At 55.7% G+C, this 22,339-nt stretch overlaps 2 protein-coding genes and 1 long non-coding RNA gene across 13 annotated transcripts in view; 2 read left to right on the top strand and 1 right to left on the bottom strand.

The window, feature by feature from the left end:
- The window catches only part of LOC309653830 (NUT family member 2G-like), a gene marked incomplete at its 5' end in the record, with an annotated part of 35,379 nt that extends 19,608 nt beyond the window's left edge, over window positions 1–15,771 (top strand). The window contains 5 exons of the mRNA XM_082478631.1: window positions 2,540–2,635; window positions 8,329–8,436; window positions 13,589–13,858; window positions 14,261–14,377; window positions 14,899–15,771. Of these exons, the coding sequence (XP_082334757.1) occupies window positions 2,540–2,635; window positions 8,329–8,436; window positions 13,589–13,858; window positions 14,261–14,377; window positions 14,899–15,693 (1,386 nt within the window). The 3' untranslated portion in view covers window positions 15,694–15,771. The remainder of the gene's footprint in view (window positions 1–2,539; window positions 2,636–8,328; window positions 8,437–13,588; window positions 13,859–14,260; window positions 14,378–14,898) is intronic.
- LOC309653828 (serine/threonine-protein kinase MRCK alpha-like) overlaps window positions 1–22,339 on the bottom strand; it is a 234,913-nt gene that overhangs the window by 116,252 nt on the left and 96,322 nt on the right. The window lies entirely within an intron of this gene.
- Window positions 1–22,339, top strand: part of LOC309653829 — a 158,316-nt gene that overhangs the window by 49,334 nt on the left and 86,643 nt on the right. The window lies entirely within an intron of this gene.

Below are 22,339 nucleotides of genomic sequence, written 5' to 3'. Positions count from 1 at the left end.
CTGGAGCCTGGGGTCTACAAGATGCCAGGGCATGGAACTCTCAGCACCCAAGATCTGGGTTCTGCTCAGGCCGATGGGACTTAAGCTCAGCTCCTTGTTCCTGAGCCCGGTGTTAGGGGAGGTTTACGCAGATGTATGTGTGTATATGTTTGTGTCTGTGTGTATGCCTTTGTGTGTCTGTGTATGTGCATCTGTATATGTGCTCTTTTGTGTGTGACTGTGTATGTGCATGTTTGTGTGTGTGTGTGTGTGTGTGTGTGTGTGTGTGTGTGTGTGCTGACCATCCCCGCCTTGTGGAGGAGAGTGGGGGTGGGTCTCTGCTTTTCACTTTCCCTCCTGGTCTTCTTGTGTCACAGGCCACTCCTGGCCAAGGATGCTCACAGCCTCTTCTTTCTGTCCGAGGTGGAGGCAGTCATTCACCCTCGATTCCTGGCAGAATTGTTTTCCCCAGACCCACAGCTGGATCTCTTGGCCCTTGCTGAGGAGCTGAAGCAGGAGGAAGGACTCAGCCCTGAAGAAGTGAGCCAGGGGAGGGAGAGGGACACTTAGGGAGCCAGGGGACTCCAGGGGAGGGGGGACCCCAGGTGATCCAGGGGACAGGGGAAACCAGGTGGCCCAGGGGAACCAGAGGAGGGAGGGATCGCAGGGAGAACAGGGGAGACAAGGGACACCCAGGAAGACCAGGGCACGGAGGGACCCCAGTGAGCAGGGGAGAGGTAGGGCCCCAGAACAGGAGGCCCACATGGCTCTGTCCATCCCTTCCCTGCCTCGGAGGCCTGGCATGGGGAAGGGCCCTCTCTGGGGTGGGTGCAGCGCAGGGTGATAGGAAGGAGAGGATGGGGAGCCGGGAGCGGAGGGAAGGACACACAGCTGGGAATAAGGTGCAGGAGGATGGCAGGAATGCCACCGTGTCTGTATTTGGAGTCTAGTCCTGGGGTCCCCCGTCCCCTCCTCCCCCCCAGGGCCATTGTCCCACTGCCCAGTGCTCCTCCTCTCACACGTGCGCGTGGAGCCGTCACTGTCCTCCTCCCTCCTACCAGCTGGTGCAGAAACAACTCCTGGACTTGAAAGAGGACGAAGGTGGGCCAGCAGCCCCGAGCCACAGTGCACCCGGAATGGGCTCAAGTCCATCTGAGTCCCACGCCGGCCAAGATGCCCAGAGGCACGATCAAGACCGCCATCGAGGGGTCAGTGATGAAGCCTGCCCACCAGAGATTGATGTTGAGGCTCTTCATAGGCCCATCCGAACAGACACTGGCCCGTTCGTGCTCAGAGTCTTTGTTCCCTGTCGAGGACGTCAGGCTGGCAAGGGAGGCTGGACCCCAGGCTTTCCTCCTCAAGCTCCACCACCAGCTGCCCAGCTGGCCCCTATCATTCGCCCAGTGAACTCTGGGCCATGGCCACATGGCACTTCCAGGGAGGGCCGCCTGGCCACCAACCAGTCCAACGCCTCGCAGGATGGCTCCTCTAACCCCCAGAGAGAGTACAGTAACTTCTGCCATTGGCAGCGCTTCAAGCCCCTGGCCCGGAGACACTTTCGCCTGAGTCCTGATGCAGAAGCTTTTTCCTGCTTTCTCATGTGAGTGAACGCTCAGGGGGTCCTGAGCTTATGGGAGCTTTTAGATAAAGAGGAACTGGGGATGGACTCGCACGTTAGGTTTCTAGGGCTACTGGAAGGAAGGTGTGAGGGCGATGTCCATGCTATGAGAGGGCACATTGTCGGTCACATGGGTGGGCCTGCCAGTCCGTGACATCAGGACTGAAATGTTCCCTATCTCAACGGGCCCCACCACCCTGTGAGTCTGGCCAGCTTGCTCTTCCATGATTCTCATGGTAATATGGACTGAAGACTTGCAGTCAGAGAGGGTCGTGGTGTAAGGTGAGGAGCCAAGGAGTGGATGCCGCACTCTCCTGTGGTGCCGTGTCCTTCATACAGGACTTGAGTGTACATGGCCAGGGGAGGTCACTTCAGAGGAGGGGGAGGAGCACGGGGCCCAGGAGAGCGCTTTATGCATGCCTCCACTTCGTTGTGGAGAATTCCACTAGGAACAGGGTGATGGTAGAGCTCTCCTAAGGGCGTGGGCTCTCTCCCACTAGAGTTGTGAGCCTGGCAGGCATTTCCATCCTAAACCTCCGGTCCCTGGTAAAAAGGGGACAATTACACTTCACTCAGAGGACTGTGCCGAAGAGTCCTTGGGCTAATCTATGAAGTGTTAGCAGATTGCATGGCACATGCCATGCCTCATTGATGATGATGATTTTTATGATGAAAATGCAGCCTTGAGGAGGAAAAGAGCTCCCCAAGGCACAATGTCCCAGCTCTAGTCTGGGAGTGGATGGTCGTCCTTGAGTGAGTGTGAGGCGGTGACAGCAGTGGCCGGGAAGGCTTGTCTTTGCCCTCCCAGACGCCCGCCTCTCACCCTCCTGTTGCTCAGTCATTCTGGGTTGAGTGATGTGTGGTCCACATGGGCGGGTGGGGTCAGGCAGGTGGGGGCTGGGCTGGGCCGGGAGACTGACCCCGAGTGCTTACAGCCCAGTGCTTCGATCCGTGGCCCGCCTGAATCCCACCGTGCTGCTGGAGGAGGGACTGCGGAGGGCCGTGCAGGAATGGCGGCGCTTGAGCAACCTTGACCGGATGATCTACTACGACAGGGCGGACAAGTGAGTCAGCGTCCTGGGCCCAGGGGCTGCGTGGAGGGTGAGGCGAGTGGGTGAGGGCAGGGTCTGGCCGTGGGGGTGCTCATCAGAGAGGACAGAGGAGAAGGGCTGTCACCCAGCACAGGGGCCCCGCAGCCCAGGGGCCCTACTGTCCTCCAGAAACCCCTCCCTCACCTTGAGACTTTGAGACTTCTGTCCTTCCTCCACCAGGAGCTCTGCCCTCCCCTGATTTTGACCTACCCTTGCCTTGACATGAAGGTCTCAGGACGGGGCAGGGTGAAGCTGTGAGTCCAGTAGGGGTCCCACTCCGGCCATATGGGCTGGGCCAGGGAAAGAGCTCCACCCGCCAGCCTGCTGCTTCCTTAGTGGTGGGTGGCTGGCGGCCACTAACATGGATTTGGGACCACCTCTCCTCATGAAAAGTGCCCTGAGTGGGTACCCTGGCATCCCTGAAGAGGCTGGGAAGCCAGCTGTCGTCGGCCCAAGGGTCTCCGGCCCTTCCAGTGTTTGCTCCATGGTAATCCCCTTGGTTTAAGAAACAAAAGCAAACAAACGAGCGCCTCTCAGAGGAAGGGAAGGCCTCTCCTCTAAGCTCAGCATCCACATCGTCCAGCCTCTCCTGGGCCCTGTCTCCAGGTCTATGTTGCAGGACTCTCAGTCCTAGCCCAGGGTCCTGGATTCGGGCAAGGACCCCTGTGGGGAACACATGCCTGTTCCAGCCTCTGGCTGTCAGCCCTTCATGTGGTTCTGGATGGGGACGGGGGCATGAGGAGGGTGCCCCCTGGGTCAGCCATGTGTCCCGTTGACCTGGTTCAATTCAGCGACCTGGGTCTATGCTGTTGAATGCCCTCCAGTGCTGGTGAGGCAGGAAGGGTCCCAGATCTTGTTGTCACTTCCAGGAGCAGCTCTCTGCTGTGGACAGCACCTCACAGGGCCTTGACGGCCCCAAGGCACATCCTGTCCCAGTGCCTCATTCTTGGCTGCCTTTGTTGGGCTCCAGAACCGAGGCCTTTTTCTCAGGGTGGCCTGTGCCTCCGTCATCCCCCAGGTTCATGGAATTTGCGGCCGAGGAGGAGATGCACATTCAGCATTTGCAGTGCATGCAGTGCGCGCAGGACCTGCCTCCTCCAGCCCCACCGAAGCTGGATCCTCGGGGGCCCCCAGCCCCGAAAGTGCACCTTCAGCCAGGCACCCAGGTTCCCACTGGAGCTGAAGGCACAGGTAACAGGGGCCTAGGGTTGGCCACCGTCCCCATGTGGATCCTTTTCTTTCAAGACAGGGGCATTGGTCTTTCAACCAAAACAGCCACCGAGGCGGGGTGTGGGGAGGTGGGGTCTCAGCTGCCCTTTGTCACTACGGGGTATTGACTTGGTCAGTTTTGTAACTCCTCTCACACCTCCCTGTCAAAGGACCCCACACGAAGTCTGCCTAAGAAGTGGGCTTGATGGGGAGACCCCTAGAAAATTGGAGGTTCCCCACTTCCTTACTTGTGACTCTCTTAGATGACCCCCTAACCTCCCCTCTCCAACTGTGCATGAGGCTTCAGATGGTCCTGACCCCTCCCACACCCACATCAACGTCCCCCAAACAATGCCCTCACCAACGTGCGCTCGGTGGTCAGGAGGTGGACCGGGAGTCCCTCACCTTCCTTCCCTTCCTCCTGCTCTGCCTCAGCCTGTGCTCCCAGGATGTCCGGCCCCAGGGCCCAGCCCTCGCACCCGAAGCCACACAGATCCCAGCGGACCCCGGAGCCCAAGGCGCCCAAGGAGATTCCCCCTGAGACTGTGAGGGAGTATGTGGACAGGATGGAGGCGCTGGTGGGGACCGTCCACTCAGCCAGAGGCAAGTCACATGCAGAATGTGGAAAGGATGGAAATGAGCTGAAGCAGGAAGAGGACGACACCTACTTGGACCCGTGTCTCTTGAGCTACATTGACGAGCTGCGTTCCCGGGAAGACTCTGTCACCAAGGTAGGCTGGGCCTGGAGCCTGGGGTCTACAAATGCCAGGGCATGGAACTCTCAGCACCCAAGATCTGGGTTCTGCTCAGGCCGATGGGACTTAAGCTCAGCTCCTTGTTCCTGAGCCCGGTGTTAGGGGAGGTTTACGCAGATGTATGTGTGTATATGTTTGTGTCTGTGTGTATGCCTTTGTGTGTCTGTGTATGTGCATCTGTATATGTGCTCTTTTGTGTGTGACTGCGTATGTGCATGTGTGAGTGTGTGTGTGTGTGCTGACCATCCCCGCCTTGTGGAGGAGAGTGGGGGTGGGTCTCTGCTTTTCACTTTCCCTCCTGGTCTTCTTGTGTCACAGGCCACTCCTGGCCAAGGATGCTCACAGCCTCTTCTTTCTGTCCGAGGTGGAGAAAGTCATTCAACCTCGATTCCTGGCAGAATTGTTTTCCCCAGACCCACAGCTGGATCTCTTGGCCCTTGCTGAGGAGCTGAAGCAGGAGGAAGGACTCACCCCTGAAGAAGTGAGCCAGGGGAGGGAGAGGGACACTTAGGGAGCCAGGGGACTCCAGGGGAGGGGGGACCCCAGGTGATCCAGGGGACAGGGGAAACCAGGTGGCCCAGGGGAACCAGAGGAGGGAGGGATCGCAGGTAGAACAGGGGAGACAAGGGACACCCAGGAAGGCCAGGGCACGGAGGGACCCCAGTGAGCAGGGGAGAGGTAGAGCCCCAGAACAGGAGGCCCACATGGCTCTGTCCATCCCTTCCCTGCCTCGGAGGCCTGGCATGGGGAAGGGCCCTCTCTGGGGTGGGTGCAGCGCAAGGTGATAGGAAGGAGAGGATGGGGAGCCGGGAGCGGAGGGAAGGACACACAGCTGGGAATAAGGTGCAGGAGGATGGCAGGAATGCCACCGTGTCTGTATTTGGAGTCTAGTCCTGGGGTCACCCGTCCCCTCCTCCCCCCCAGGGCCATTGTCCCACTGCCCAGTGCTCCTCCTCTCACTCGTGCGCGTGGAGCCGTCACGGTCCTCCTCCCTCCTACCAGCTGGTGCAGAAACAACTCCTGGACTTGAAAGAGGACGAAGGTGGGCCGGCAGCCCCGAGCCACAGTGCACCCGGAATGGGCTCAAGTCCATCTGAGTCCCACGCCGGCCAAGATGCCCAGAGGCACGACCAAGACCGCCATCTAGGGGTCAGTGATGAAGCCTGCCCACCAGAGATTGATGTTGAGGCTCTTCATAGGCCCATCCGAACAGACACTGGCCCGTTCGTGCTCAGAGTCTTTGTTCCCTGTCGAGGACGTCAGGCTGGCAAGGGAGGCTGGACCCCAGGCTTTCCTCCTCAAGCTCCACCACCAGCTGCCCAGCTGGCCCCTATCATTCGCCCAGTGAACTCTGGGCCATGGCCACATGGCACTTCCAGGGAGGGCCGCCTGGCCACCAACCAGTCCAACGCCTCGCAGGATGGCTCCTCTAACCCCCAGAGAGAGTACAGTAACTTCCGCCATTGGCAGCGCTTCAAGCCCCTGGCCCGGAGACACTTTCGCCTGAGTCCTGATGCAGAAGCTTTTTCCTGCTTTCTCATGTGAGTGAATGCTCAGGGGGTCCTGAGCTTATGGGAGCTTTTAGATAAAGAGGAACTGGGGATGGACTCGCACGTTAGGTTTCTAGGGATACTAGAAGGAAGGTGTGAGGGCGATGTCCATGCTATGAGAGGGCACATTGTCGGTCACATGGGTGGGCCTGCCAGTCCGTGACATCAGGACTGAAATGTTCCCTATCTCAACGGGCCCCACCACCCTGTGAGTCTGGCCAGCTTGCTCTTCCATGATTCTCATGGTAATATGGACTGAAGACTTGCAGTCAGAGAGGGTCGTGGTGTAAGGTGAGGAGCCAAGGAGTGGATGCCGCACTCTCCTGTGGTGCCGTGTCCTTCATACAGGACTTGAGTGTACATGGCCAGGGGAGGTCACTTCAGAGGAGGGAGAGGAGCGCGGGGCCCAGGAGAGCGCTTTATGCATGCCTCCACTTCGTTGTGGAGAATTCCACTAGGAACAGGGTGATGGTAGAGCTCTCATACGGGCGTGGGCTCTCTCCCACTAGAGTTGTGAGCCTGGCAGGCATTTCCATCCTAAACCTCCGGTCCCTGGTAAAAAGGGGACAATTACACTTCACTCAGAGGACTGTGCCGAAGAGTCCTTGGGCTAATCTATGAAGTGTGAGCAGATTGCTTGGCACATGCCATGCCTCATTGATGATGGTGATTTTTATGATGAAAATGCAGCCTTGAGGAGGAAAAGAGCTCCCCAAGGCACAATGTCCGAGCTCTAGTCTGGGAGTGGATGGTCGTCCTTGAGTGAGTGTGAGGCGGTGACAGCAGTGGCCGGGAAGGCTTGTCTTTGCCCTCCCAGACGCCCGCCTCTCACCCTCCTGTTGCTCAGTCATTCTGGGTTGAGTGATGTGTGGTCCGCATGGGCGGGTGGGGTCAGGCAGGTGGGGGCTGGGCTGGGCCGGGAGACTGACCCGGAGGGCTTACAGCCCAGTGCTTCGATCCGTGGCCCGCCTGAATCCCACCGTGCTGCTGGAGGAGGGACTGCGGAGGGCCGTGCAGGAATGGCGGCGCTTGAGCAACCTTGACCGGAAGATCTACTACGACAGGGCGGAAAAGTGAGTCAGCGTCCTGGGCCCAGGGGCTGCGTGGAGGGTGAGGCGAGTGGGTGAGGGCAGGGTCTGGCCGTGGGGGTGCGCATCAGAGAGGACAGAGGAGAAGGACTGTCACCCAGCACAGGGGCCCCGCAGCCCAGGGGCCCTACTGTCCTCCAGAAACCCCTCCCTCACCTTGAGAGTTTGAGACTTCTGTCCTTCCTCCACCAGGAGCTCTGCCCTCCCCTGATTTTGACCTACCCTTGCCTTGACATGAAGGTCTCAGGACGGGGCAGGGTGAAGCTGTGAGTCCAGTAGGGGTCCCACTCCGGCCATATGGGCTGGGCCGGGGAAAGAGCTCCACCCGCCAGCCTGCTGCTTCCTTAGTGGTGGGTGGCTGGCGGCCATTAACATAGATTTGGGACCACCTCTCCTCATGAAAAGTGCCCTGAGTGGGTACCCTGGCATCCCTGAAGAGGCTGGGGAAGCCAGCTGTCGTCGGCCCAAGGGTCTCCGGCCCTTCCAGTGTTTGCTCCATGGTAATCCCCTTGGTTTAAGAAACAAAAGCAAACAAACGAGCGCCTCTCAGAGGAAGGGAAGGCCTCTCCTCTAAGCTCAGCATCCACATCGTCCAGCCTCTCCTGGGCCCTGTCTCCAGGTCTATGTTGCAAGACTCTCAGTCCTAGCCCAGGGTCCTGGATTCGGGCAAGGACCCCTGTGGGGAACACATGCCTGTTCCAGCCTCTGGCTGTCAGCCCTTCATGTGGTTCTGGATGGGGACGGGGGCATGAGGAGGGTGCCCCCTGGGTCAGCCATGTGTCCCGTTGACCTGGTTCAATTCAGCGACCTGGGTCTATGCTGTTGAATGCCCTCCAGTGCTGGTGAGGCAGGAAGGGTCCCAGATCTTGTTGTCACTTCCAGGAGCAGCTCTCTGCTGTGGACAGCACCTCACAGGGCCTTGACGGCCCCAAGGCACATCCTGTCCCAGTGCCTCATTCTTGGCTGCCTTTGTTGGGCTCCAGAACCGAGGCCTTTTTCTCAGGGTGGCCTGTGCCTCCGTCACCCCCCAGGTTCATGGAATTTGCGGCCGAGGAGGAGATGCACATTCAGCATTTGCAGTGCATGCAGTGCGCGCAGGACCTGCCTCCTCCAGCCCCACCGAAGCTGGATCCTCGGGGGCCCCCAGCCCCGAAAGTGCACCTTCAGCCAGGCACCCAGGTTCCCACTGGAGCTGAAGGCACAGGTAACAGGGGCCTAGGGTTGGCCACCGTCCCCATGTGGATCCTTTTCTTTCAAGACAGGGGCATTGGTCTTTCAACCAAAACAGCCACCGAGGCGGGGTGTGGGGAGGTGGGGTCTCAGCTGCCCTTTGTCACTACGGGGTATTGACTTGGTCAGTTTTGTAACTCCTCTCACACCTCCCTGTCAAAGGACCCCACACGAAGTCTGCCTAAGAAGTGGGCTTGATGGGGAGACCCCTAGAAAATTGGAGGTTCCCCACTTCCTTACTTGTGACTCTCTTAGATGACCCCCTAACCTCCCCTCTCCAACTGTGCATGAGGCTTCAGATGGTCCTGACCCCTCCCACACCCACATCAACGTCCCCCAAACAATGCCCTCACCAACGTGCGCTCGGTGGTCAGGAGGTGGACCGGGAGTCCCTCACCTTCCTTCCCTTCCTCCTGCTCTGCCTCAGCCTGTGCTCCCAGGATGTCCGGCCCCAGGGCCCAGCCCTCGCACCCGAAGCCACACAGATCCCAGCGGACCCCGGAGCCCAAGGCGCCCAAGGAGATTCCCCCTGAGACTGTGAGGGAGTATGTGGACAGGATGGAGGCGCTGGTGGGGACCGTCCACTCAGCCAGAGGCAAGTCACATGCAGAATGTGGAAAGGATGGAAATGAGCTGAAGCAGGAAGAGGACGACACCTACTTGGACCCGTGTCTCTTGAGCTACATTGACGAGCTGCGTTCCCGGGAAGACTCTGTCACCAAGGTAGGCTGGGCCTGGAGCCTGGGGTCTACAAGATGCCAGGGCATGGAACTCTCAGCACCCAAGATCTGGGTTCTGCTCAGGCCGATGGGACTTAAGCTCAGCTCCTTGTTCCTGAGCCCGGTGTTAGGGGAGGTTTACGCAGATGTATGTGTGTATATGTTTGTGTCTGTGTGTATGCCTTTGTGTGTCTGTGTATGTGCATCTGTATATGTGCTCTTTTGTGTGTGACTGCGTATGTGCATGTGTGAGTGTGTGTGTGTGTGCTGACCATCCCCGCCTTGTGGAGGAGAGTGGGGGTGGGTCTCTGCTTTTCACTTTCCCTCCTGGTCTTCTTGTGTCACAGGCCACTCCTGGCCAAGGATGCTCACAGCCTCTTCTTTCTGTCCGAGGTGGAGAAAGTCATTCAACCTCGATTCCTGGCAGAATTGTTTTCCCCAGACCCACAGCTGGATCTCTTGGCCCTTGCTGAGGAGCTGAAGCAGGAGGAAGGACTCAGCCCTGAAGAAGTGAGCCAGGGGAGGGAGAGGGACACTTAGGGAGCCAGGGGACTCCAGGGGAGGGGGGACCCCAGGTGATCCAGGGGACAGGGGAAACCAGGTGGCCCAGGGGAACCAGAGGAGGGAGGGATCGCAGGTAGAACAGGGGAGACAAGGGACACCCAGGAAGGCCAGGGCACGGAGGGACCCCAGTGAGCAGGGGAGAGGTAGAGCCCCAGAACAGGAGGCCCACATGGCTCTGTCCATCCCTTCCCTGCCTCGGAGGCCTGGCATGGGGAAGGGCCCTCTCTGGGGTGGGTGCAGCGCAAGGTGATAGGAAGGAGAGGATGGGGAGCCAGGAGCGGAGGGAAGGACACACAGCTGGGAATAAGGTGCAGGAGGATGGCAGGAATGCCACCGTGTCTGTATTTGGAGTCTAGTCCTGGGGTCAACCGTCCCCTCCTCCCCCCCAGGGCCATTGTCCCACTGCCCAGTGCTCCTCCTCTCACTCGTGCGCGTGGAGCCGTCACGGTCCTCCTCCCTCCTACCAGCTGGTGCAGAAACAACTCCTGGACTTGAAAGAGGACGAAGGTGGGCCGGCAGCCCCGAGCCACAGTGCACCCGGAATGGGCTCAAGTCCATCTGAGTCCCACGCCGGCCAAGATGCCCAGAGGCACGACCAAGACCGCCATCTAGGGGTCAGTGATGAAGCCTGCCCACCAGAGATTGATGTTGAGGCTCTTCATAGGCCCATCCGAACAGACACTGGCCCGTTCGTGCTCAGAGTCTTTGTTCCCTGTCGAGGACGTCAGGCTGGCAAGGGAGGCTGGACCCCAGGCTTTCCTCCTCAAGCTCCACCACCAGCTGCCCAGCTGGCCCCTATCATTCGCCCAGTGAACTCTGGGCCATGGCCACATGGCACTTCCAGGGAGGGCCGCCTGGCCACCAACCAGTCCAACGCCTCGCAGGATGGCTCCTCTAACCCCCAGAGAGAGTACAGTAACTTCCGCCATTGGCAGCGCTTCAAGCCCCTGGCCCGGAGACACTTTCGCCTGAGTCCTGATGCAGAAGCTTTTTCCTGCTTTCTCATGTGAGTGAATGCTCAGGGGGTCCTGAGCTTATGGGAGCTTTTAGATAAAGAGGAACTGGGGATGGACTCGCACGTTAGGTTTCTAGGGATACTAGAAGGAAGGTGTGAGGGCGATGTCCATGCTATGAGAGGGCACATTGTCGGTCACATGGGTGGGCCTGCCAGTCCGTGACATCAGGACTGAAATGTTCCCTATCTCAACGGGCCCCACCACCCTGTGAGTCTGGCCAGCTTGCTCTTCCATGATTCTCATGGTAATATGGACTGAAGACTTGCAGTCAGAGAGGGTCGTGGTGTAAGGTGAGGAGCCAAGGAGTGGATGCCGCACTCTCCTGTGGTGCCGTGTCCTTCATACAGGACTTGAGTGTACATGGCCAGGGGAGGTCACTTCAGAGGAGGGAGAGGAGCGCGGGGCCCAGGAGAGCGCTTTATGCATGCCTCCACTTCGTTGTGGAGAATTCCACTAGGAACAGGGTGATGGTAGAGCTCTCATACGGGCGTGGGCTCTCTCCCACTAGAGTTGTGAGCCTGGCAGGCATTTCCATCCTAAACCTCCGGTCCCTGGTAAAAAGGGGACAATTACACTTCACTCAGAGGACTGTGCCGAAGAGTCCTTGGGCTAATCTATGAAGTGTGAGCAGATTGCTTGGCACATGCCATGCCTCATTGATGATGGTGATTTTTATGATGAAAATGCAGCCTTGAGGAGGAAAAGAGCTCCCCAAGGCACAATGTCCGAGCTCTAGTCTGGGAGTGGATGGTCGTCCTTGAGTGAGTGTGAGGCGGTGACAGCAGTGGCCGGGAAGGCTTGTCTTTGCCCTCCCAGACGCCCGCCTCTCACCCTCCTGTTGCTCAGTCATTCTGGGTTGAGTGATGTGTGGTCCGCATGGGCGGGTGGGGTCAGGCAGGTGGGGGCTGGGCTGGGCCGGGAGACTGACCCGGAGGGCTTACAGCCCAGTGCTTCGATCCGTGGCCCGCCTGAATCCCACCGTGCTGCTGGAGGAGGGACTGCGGAGGGCCGTGCAGGAATGGCGGCGCTTGAGCAACCTTGACCGGATGATGTACTACGACAGGGCGGAAAAGTGAGTCAGCGTCCTGGGCCCAGGGGCTGCGTGGAGGGTGAGGCGAGTGGGTGAGGGCAGGGTCTGGCCGTGGCGGTGCTCATCAGAGAGGACAGAGGAGAAGGGCTGTCACCCAGCACAGGGGCCCCGCAGCCCAGGGGCCCTACTGTCCCCCAGAAACCCCTCCCTCACCTTGAGAGTTTGAGACTTCTGTCCTTCCTCCACCAGGAGCTCTGCCCTCCCCTGATTTTGACCTACCCTTGCCTTGACATGAAGGTCTCAGGACGGGGCAGGGTGAAGCTGTGAGTCCAGTAGGGGTCCAACTCCGGCCATATGGGCTGGGCCGGGGAAAGAGCTCCACCCGCCAGCCTGCTGCTTCCTTAGTGGTGGGTGGCTGGCGGCCACTAACATAGATTTGGGACCACCTCTCCTCATGAAAAGTGCCCTGAGTGGGTACCCTGGCATCCCTGAAGAGGCTGGGGAAGCCAGCTGTCGTCGGCCCAAGGGTCTCCGGCCCTTCCAGTGTTTGCTCCATGGTAATCCCCTTGGTTTAAGAAACAAAAGCAAACAAACGAGCGCCTCTCAGAGGAAGGGAAGGCCTCTCCTCTAAGCTCAGCATCCACATCGTCCAGCCTCTCCTGGGCCCTGTCTCCAGGTCTATGTTGCAAGACTCTCAGTCCTAGCCCAGGGTCCTGGATTCGGGCAAGGACCCCTGTGGGGAACACATGCCTGTTCCAGCCTCTGGCTGTCAGCCCTTCATGTGGTTCTGGATGGGGACGGGGGCATGAGGAGGGTGCCCCCTGGGTCAGCCATGTGTCCCGTTGACCTGGTTCAATTCAGCGACCTGGGTCTATGCTGTTGAATGCCCTCCAGTGCTGGTGAGGCAGGAAGGGTCCCAGATCTTGTTGTCACTTCCAGGAGCAGCTCTCTGCTGTGGACAGCACCTCACAGGGCCTTGACGGCCCCAAGGCACATCCTGTCCCAGTGCCTCATTCTTGGCTGCCTTTGTTGGGCTCCAGAACCCAGGCCTTTTTCTCAGGGTGGCCTGTGCCTCCGTCACCCCCCAGGTTCATGGAATTTGCGGCCGAGGAGGAGATGCACATTCAGCATTTGCAGTGCATGCAGTGCGCGCAGGACCTGCCTCCTCCAGCCCCACCGAAGCTGGATCCTCGGGGGCCCCCAGCCCCGAAAGAGCACCGTCAGCCAGGCACACAGGTTCCCACTGGAGCTGAAGGCACAGGTAACAGGGGCCTAGGGTTGGCCACCGTCCCCATGTGGATCCTTTTCTTTCAAGACAGGGGCATTGGTCTTTCAACCAAAACAGCCACCGAGGCGGGGTGTGGGGAGGTGGGGTCTCAGCTGCCCTTTGTCACTACGGGGTATGGACTTGGTCAATTTTGTAACTCCTCTCACACCTCCCTGTCAAAGGACCCCACACGAAGTCTGCCTAAGAAGTGGGCTTGATGGGAGACCCCTAGAAAATTGGAGGTTCCCCACTTCCTTACTTGTGACTCTCTTAGATGACCCCCTAACCTCCCCTCTCCAACTGTACATGAGGCTTCAGATGGTCCTGACCCCTCCCACTCCCACATCAACGTCCCCCAAACAATGCCCTCACCAACGTGCGCTCGGTGGTCAGGAGGTGGACCGGGAGTCCCTCACCTTCCTTCCCTTCCTCCTGCTCTGCCTCAGCCTGTGCTCCCAGGATGTCCGGCCCCAGGGCCCAGCCCTCGCACCCGAAGCCACACAGATCCCAGCGGACCCCGGAGCCCAAGGCGCCCAAGGAGATTCCCCCTGAGACTGTGAGGGAGTATGTGGACAGGATGGAGGCGCTGGTGGGGCCCGTCCACTCAGCCAGAGGCAAGTCACATGCAGAATGTGGAAAGGACGGAAATGAGCTGAAGCAGGAAGAGGACGACACCTACTTGGACCCGTGTCTCTTGAGCTACATTGACAAGCTGCGTTCCCGGGAAGACTCTGTCACCAAGGTAGGCTGGGCCTGGAGCCTGGGGTCTACAAGATGCCAGGGCATGGAACTCTCAGCACCCAAGATCTGGGTTCTGCTCAGGCCGATGGGACTTAAGCTCAGCTCCTTGTTCCTGAGCCCGGTGTTAGGGGAGGTTTACGCAGATGTATGTGTGTATATGTTTGTGTTTGTGTGTATGCCTTTGTGTGTCTGTGTATGTGCATCTGTATATGTGCTCTTTTGTGTGTGACTGTGTATGTGCATGTGTGTGTGTGTGTGTGTGTGTGTGTGTGTGCTGACCATCCCCGCCTTGTGGAGGAGAGTTGGGGGGGGGGGTCTCTGCTTTTCACTTTCCCTCCTGGTCTTCTTGTGTCACAGGCCACTCCTGGCCAAGGATGCTCACAGCCTCTTCTTTCTGTCCGAGGTGGAGGCAGTCATTCACCCTCGATTCCTGGCAGAATTGTTTTCCCCAGACCCACAGCTGGATGTCTTGGCCCTTGCTGAGGAGCTGAAGCAGGAGGAAGGACTCACCCCTGAAGAAGTGAGCCAGGGGAGGGAGAGGGACACTTAGAGAGCCAGGGGACTCCAGGGGAGGGGGGACCCCAGGGGATCCTGGGGACAGGGGAAACCAGGTGGCCCAGGGGAGCCAGAGGAGGGAGGGATCGCAGGGAGAACAGGGGAGACAAGGGACACCCAGGAAGACCAGGGCACGGAGGGACCCCAGTGAACAGGGGAGAGGTAGGGCCCCAGAACAGGAGGCCCACATGGCTCTGTCCATCCCTTCCCTGCCTCGGAGGCCTGGCATGGGGAAGGGCCCTCTCTGGGGTGGGTGCAGCGCAGGGTGATAGGAAGGAGAGGATGGGGAGCCGGGAGCGGAGGGAAGGACACACAGCTGGGAATAAGGTGCAGGAGGATGGCAGGAATGCCACCGTGTCTGTATTTGGAGTCTAGTCCTGGGGTCACCCGTCCCCTCCTCCCCCCCAGGGCCATTGTCCCACTGCCCAGTGCTCCTCCTCTCACACGTGCGCGTGGAGCCGTCACTGTCCTCCTCCCTCCTACCAGCTGGTGCAGAAACAACTCCTGGTCTTGAAAGAGGACGAAGGTGGGCCGGCAGCCCCGAGCCACAGTGCACCCGGAATGGGCTCTAGTCCATCTGAGTCCCACGCTGTCCAAGGTGCCCAGAGGCACGACCAAGACCGCCATCGAGGGGTCAGTGATGAAGCCTGCCCACCAGAGATTGATGTTGAGGCTCTTCATAGGCCCATCAGAACAGACACTGGCCCGTTCGGGCCTAAAGTCTTTGTTCCCTCTCGAGGACGTCAGGAGGTCTCTTCATTCCGGGCCGGACGGCCCTCCCCTCCCCAGGGTCAAAGGCGCACTGGCCCTCTACTGGGACCCAGGGATGCGTCTGTTCTCAGAGAGGCGTCTCCTGTTCCGGAGGCCCGAGGGCCCAGGGACGCGTCCAGTGAGGACGAGAAGGCGATTACCAGCCTGGCCTTCCTCTTTGCCTCTCCGCAGAGCCTGCCGCCTTGCGGGCTGTCCCAGACACCTGCCCCTGCCTCAGGCCTGGCCTCCCCTGGAGGTTGGGGGGCCCAGAGTGCTCCCCAGGCCCCCTGCCCTCAGAGAAGAGGCCCCAGCCCAGCTCCACCAGCCGTTCCCAAGTCGAGGAAGCGGGCTCTGTGTGGGCGCCCAGCCGCTGCTGAGAAGCTGCCCATCCCTGGGGCTGGCCACGGGGTCTCTGCGAGGCCAGCCTTGGCTCTGGGGCTGGCTCGCCCCTCACAGCCGAGAAAGAGAAAGCGTGACCCGTTTGTCACAGGGAAGAGGAGGAAGAAGAAGAGGAAGCACTGCAGCCAGTAGGGAACAGCCGGGCCGGCCCTCCAGGGCGAGCCCCCCAGGGCGGCCCCCAGGGGAGCCTAGGGGCTCCTCCTCACCCCAGTGCTGATCCTGGAGGATGTGGGGGGTTAGGGAGGTGGGGGAGGTGGGTGTGGGCAGGACCTTCGGAGTGATGTATGAAAATGGTGAATAAAGATAGTTTTGGTGGGAAATGCTCTCAGGCCACTGTCATCTTCTTCGTGTGGAGCTGCTCCACAGAGAGCGATCCTGAGAGGAAGGAAGGGTGAGGGAGGTCACAGGAGCTATGGATCTACAGGTGGCCAAACCTTTCCTCCACATAGACAAGGACTCCTCAGGCTGCCCCTGGGAACGCACAGCTCTCACTTTCCCCAGGGACCCCCTCATCATCCCCTTCTCTAAAGCCTGCTTGGCTAGGGGCCTTCTGGGGCATCTGTAGCATCTTCTGCATCCCTGAACCGTCTGGGGAGGGATAGCTGCTTTTGTGCCTCTCAGCCCTCTGGACACTAACCAGTTTCTAGGACGGAGCCTGGAGACGGCCCTTGTCTTTATGGAGCTGCTCTCTGCTTCCCTGAAGTGGCCAGGCGATGGCGCTGGGGTGACCCTCCGCTCCTCCAGGGTTTCCTGTGTGGGTGGCCTGACCAGACAGGAAAAGTCTTGGCCATGGGGACAGGACTGTCTGCCTCGTCATAGCGGGAGCGTTCTCTAGTCCCACTGGGATTGTTGCAATGTGGAGAGTGGTTGAGGCAGCTACCTCTTAATCCCAGTGAGGATGCAACGAGGGGAATGGGCGCGGGGAAATTCATGGGGCACCTGTTACAGGTGTGTCTAAGGGAAACGACAGTTGGGCCCCTTTGTGGAACTTGTGGGATTTCCGTGCAGCAGCATCTCGTTCAACTGAGGGAGGAGGACCCATCTGGCTGTGGCTGTGGGGACTGGCCTTAGGGGCCTAGGGCTGTGCAAAGACACCCCAGAACTACTGTCCCTTCCCTTTCCACCCATGGCTGGACATGTGTGTGTATCGGTATCAACACTGATTTGTATTCCCATAGAAAACAGTTCCTCCTGACAAACTATGACCGTGTTTCACAAGAACAGCTTGCTCACAGGGGCAGCAGGGGTGGGGGAGAGGTGTCTGTGGCCCCAGATCTGGGTGGGAGCTGGGATCCATGCTGAGGAGTGTGGAGGCCTCAGTCACCGTCCTGCGGTTGCCGGCAGAGACTTTGAATCATCAGAGCAGGGGAAATGACCCGCTCATAAGGGTGAGACGAGCAAACAATGAGGGGCAGGGAGCAGACCCCTGCTGTTTCCCTGAACTGCCCCCCCTCGCAGCCTGCTTAGCCCCCGTCATGGCCTGTGCTGGCCCACCTCTGAAGCCCCTTCCTCCTAATGCACTCAGATGCTCTGATCCTTTGTGGACCCGCCCTCGGCCTCACCCCCCCCCCCCTTCCCTGCTGGCCAAAGCCTCTTCTCCCGGTTCTGAGTTCTGATTCCTTCCCCAGGACCCAGGCGGGGGTTGGGACAGCAGAGACTCCCTAATTCTCCCTCCTCCTCCCTGAGATCTTGACAATCACCTTGGTATGTTTCTATGATTTTAACTACTGTAGCTACTTCATGTGAGTGGCTATGATATGTCCTTTGATGAGTGGCTTATTTCACTTAGCATAATGTCTTAGAGGTTTATCCATGTTGTAGCATGAGACATGGTTTCCTTTTATTTCAAGGAAGGAAATATTTCCTTGTGTTTATAGACCCCATTATCCCTTCATCTGTTGATGGACATTTGGGTTTCTTCACGTCTTGGGTATTTTGGATAATGCTACGACGAATGCGGGTGTGCAAATATCTCTTTGAGATCCTGCCTTGAATTCTTTTGGATACATACCCAGAAGTGGGACTGCTGGATCACATGGTAGTTATATTTTTAATTTTTTGAGGAAACTTCATATTGTTTTCCGTAAGGGTTGTCCCATTTTACACCTCTCACCAACAATGAGAAAGATAGCCACCATCAAGAACTTGGTATATATCCATCTTATAAAAATGTTTATGCTTTTGGCAGAGCTGTAGATAATCAAAATTATGTATAATAACAATATTTTTGGTTATATATGGTGTCATGTAAATCATATTGCCTTTGGCTTCTTCTTTCAACATTCTTACTTTAAGAAAAATGGATATATTAGATGTTCTTTAATTTTTTAATTTATAATTTTGCATTGTATGCATACATTAAAAATAATTTATCAGTTCCCTCGTTGGTGAACTTTTATAAATTATAATGTGACAGGGTAATCAGTTCCAGAGGAAAAGTTTTTCCTTTCAGAACTTTGAGTATTTATTCCATCGAATATGGTTTTTGTTACTGTTTTTTTCAAATTATGCCATCAATACACTCTTTCAAGGTGGGTGATCAGTTTCCTTGCTAATTGTTTTTTGGAAGACTGTCTGTTGTCTTTTGTGTTCTCCAGTTTCTTGACCTGTGATTAGTTTCAGGTTAAAAAAATGTATCCTCCATGTGATCTATTTTGCTTCATTCACTGATAATACACATTCTTCATCTCATCTAGAACATAATATTATCTTTTTCATATGTTACTTCTACTCATTCTCTCCTGTCTCTACTTCTAGAACCCTGGATATATGTATATTAGACCATCTTATAGATTCTCTGTGTCTTCATCAGCTTGGACGGCTATAACAAAATGCCATAGACCTGGTGGCTTGAAAAACAGACGGTAATTTCTTAACAGTTCTGAAGGTTGGAAGTCCAAGATCAAGGTGCCATATTCAGTTCCTGGCGAGAGCTCTCTTCCTACTTTTCAGATGGTTGTCTTCTTACTGCGTCCTCACGTGGCAGAGAGAAAGAGGGATCTCTCTTGTGTCTTTTCTTTTAAGGGCACTAAACCCATTATGAAAGCTCCATTCCCATGCCCTAATTACCTCCCAAAGGCCCTATCCCCAAATACATTGAAGGGTAGGGCTTCAACATAAGAATTGGTGGGGGGGATATACGTCCATAGCATTCTGCCCCTGCTACCCAAAATTCGTGTCCTTATTGTATGCAAAATACATTCATTCTATCCCAACAGCCTCAAAAGCCTTAACTCATTCCAACATCAACTGTAAAATTTAAAGTCCAAAGTCTGATCTAAACACCATCTAAATCACATATGGGTGAGACTGGAGGTACTATTCATCCTGAGGCAAAATTCCTCTGTAGCTGTAAATCTGTGACCCAAACAAGTTAAGTGTTTCCAAATACCATGTTGGGACTGGCATATGATAGACATCCCTACTCCAAAAGGAAGAAACAGGAAAGAAGGAAGGGGTGACAGTTTCCAAGCTAGTCCAAAGCCTAGCAAGGCCAATCCCATTAGATCTTAAGGTACGAGAATAACCCTCTTTAGTTTGATGCTTTGCCCTCCAGGCCTGCTGCGGTGGCAACATCATCCCCACAGCTCGGTGGGGCAGCCCCACTCCTTCAGCTTGGTGGGGTGCCACCCACACTGCAGCTCTCTGTAGGGCCTCCACCTACACCATGACTCTCTGTGAGGGCGACAATCTCACACTTTGAAACTGAGGCCCCCTGGGCCTGTGGTGGGATTGACAGACCCGATGACCTCGGAATCACCTTTGGGGTCCTTCTTCCCTTTTCGTCAAGAGGAGTACACATTCACAGCCAAATTGCTCTAGTCTCCCATTCTGTAGAATCCAAGAATTCTGACAGCCTTCCTCATTCTGCCTGGCTTTCTCTGTCCCCTTTAGTTCAAACTGGAAGTGTCCCTTCTCTACTCCTGGCCTCTGCTGAGATGACTAATTAAATTAATATCACACCTATGATCTCTTCTTCAAAGGGTTGCTCAGCTGCACCCTTAGAGTTTCTTCAGAACAAGCTTTCTCACTTTCAAATATGGATAGGCTAAGAAGTTTCCGAATCTCTAAGTTCTGATTTCTTTTTGCTTAACAATTTGGTCTTCAATTTATCTTTCTCCTGATGTGTTTTACTAGGAGCAGTGATGAGGAACCAAGCTACTTCTTCCAAACTTTGTTCAGCGATCTCCTCAGATGAATATTCAATTTCATCACTTACAAGGTCTACCTTCCCCAAAATGCTAGAATACAGTTCAGTCAAGTTCTTTGCCACTTTATAATAAGAATTGCCTCTCCTCCAATTTCTAATAATGTGTTCCTCATTTCTGTTGGACACCTCACCAGAATAGCTTCTAACGTCCATATTTCTATCTGTTCATGATTATTTCTGTATTCTCTACAAAGATGGAGACTTTCTCTCCAGTGTGCCTCTTTGCTTTCTGAGCCATCACCAGAATCACTTTTAATAGGTATAGGCTGAAAGGACTTTATGGTGATTTCAGCTCTTTTTTAGCATGCACTTCAAATCTCTTTCAGCCTTTACCTACTATCCAATTCCAAGGCCACTTCCACATATTTAGGTATTTGCTACTTCTTGGTACTAAAATATGTCTTAGCTCAAAGGGCTATAACAAACTACGACAGACTGGGTGGCTTAAACAAAAGACGTATATTTCTCACAGTTCTGGAGGCTGCAAAGTCCAAAATCAAGCCACCAGCAGACTCTAGGTCCATACATTTCTCTTTCATAATTTCTGACCGTTTCCTTTCTGTGCTACATTTTAGCTAATTTTTCACATCTATCATCCATGTCATCCACTTTCTCTTTATCAGTATCTGATCTAACTTTTTCCCACTCCCTTTGATATACAGATGTGTGATGTTTGTATGTTGAATTTCAACATCCACTATAAAATATTCAATTTCAATGGTCAAGATTTACTAACATCAATCATTTTTACTGTTGAAGACAGAACATTCTTAACTGGAACTGGCACTGTTAATACAAGTGTATGATAGTGAATACAAGCCCAACTAGTACAGTTTGGTGCTATGCCTTGATTTGGGTTAAGGTGCCAGCACTTCTGCCACCTTTGCTTTTGCACCATCAGTACCTATGTCAACACAATTGTTCCAGAGTAAATCATGAGATTAAAAAAGTTTCACCAACAGTTTGAATATTACAGCATCATGTTGTTTGTGATCAAGCGTGAAGATCGTCAATATTATCTAGTGCTAGTACTAGACAAATTCAAGGAAAACGGCAAACCCAGTCACTTTTTGTTTTCTTTTCCATGTGAAAAGCTGTAAGCAACATGTTTTTGCCCTTTAAAAGGCTCATATGTCTCTGTTTAAAATATTCCATTCCTCTCTCTCTTTTTTCAAATTCATTAATTGATTTATTTGTTTTCAGCTGCGTTGGGTCTTCGTTGCTGTGCGCAGGCTTTCTCTAGTCGCGGTGAGCAGGCTTCTCATTGCGGTGGCTTCTCTTGTTGCGGAGCACGGGCTCTAGGCGCGCGGGCGTCAGTAGTCGTGGCATACGGGCTCAGTAGTCGTAGTTCGTGGGCTCTAGAGCGCAGGCTCAGTAATTGTGGAGCACGGGCTTAGTTGCTCGGCGGCATGTGGGATCTTCCCAGACCAGGGATCAAACCCATGTCCCCTGCATTGGCAGGCGGATTCCCAACCACTGCGCCACCAGGGAAGTCCCAATTCCTCTCTCTTTAAACATAAAGTGATTGGACTTAAAGCAGTGCTTAAAGTTTACTGGTACTCTAATCCTTGTTCAAAATTGCTCTGTGGCATAAGCCACAGTGCAGTGAATTGTTGACACCTCCAAATCCCAGGGAGGCCCCTGAGTGCTCTCTCAGGAGGAAATTGAGGTCAGGTGTATCTGATGGCCTGTGTGCTCTCTGTGCTCCTGGTGATATGTGGGGGCTTTCAGGTGAGTGCAGTGGGTAGACTCATGGACTCTTAGTCTTGGCTGGGGGAGACAGCACTGTCGGGTTTATGTTTCCACATTTGCCTCCTTTTGTGTTGCCTTTCTCCCAGTTGCATTTAGCCTGATGAGAGGGAAGGAGGAGATGTCGGTAGCTGGGCAGGTGGTTCTCCAGGAGCAAATGTCAGGGACGGTTGTGTGGGCAAGATCCCTAGGCCCCGTCCTGGCAATCTTGCTGTGCACTGAGCAGTCCAGATGAATCGGGTCCTTGACCAGAAGTCCATGAAACTTTTGGCAATCTGGGCAAAATTTGGGATCTGAGGATGGGCTCAGAAATTTCAGCAAGGATTTGGCGGTATCTTACCCTCGGGCTGTTTAAGAGCCCCTGGTTTTGAATGGCATGAAGCACCAGAGAGCCTTTGATCACATTCTATACAGCTGTCCTGTGTGTGGCCCTCCAGCAGCAAACCTTCTCTGCTGTGACCTCAGGGCAGGCCCCATTCCCCCCCCCCCCACCCCGAGGCTCCTGCCCTGTGAAACATGAGGGTGTAACACAGGCTGCTTGTCAGTGCTTGGCTCCTGGCTTGCCTGACGCAAAGGATGGAGCATCTGTTCACCTTGTGCTGGTGCCCTTCCCAGAATCAATGGGCTCACAGCCCAGACATTTATGCTGAGTCTGGGGGCAGCTGTGCCCTGAGAAGACATGTCTTGTCACTTGGCCCAGGGAGCACCTCCTCAACAGACCACACTTATCATATGGGCCTCCTGCTCTTGTGTCCTCTTGTGTTGTTCTGAGGCAGGTGGTTGTGATGGCCAGTACTGTGGGGTCTTGTGATCTCAGAG

The sequence above is a fragment of the Balaenoptera physalus genome (assembly GCF_965194825.1).
Source record: "Balaenoptera physalus genome assembly, contig: HAP1_SCAFFOLD_1270, whole genome shotgun sequence".
In the NCBI taxonomy this organism is placed as follows: domain Eukaryota; kingdom Metazoa; phylum Chordata; class Mammalia; order Artiodactyla; family Balaenopteridae; genus Balaenoptera; species Balaenoptera physalus.
The sequence above is the reverse complement of the archived record's forward strand: the minus strand, read 5'-3'. Positions and strand labels throughout refer to the sequence as shown.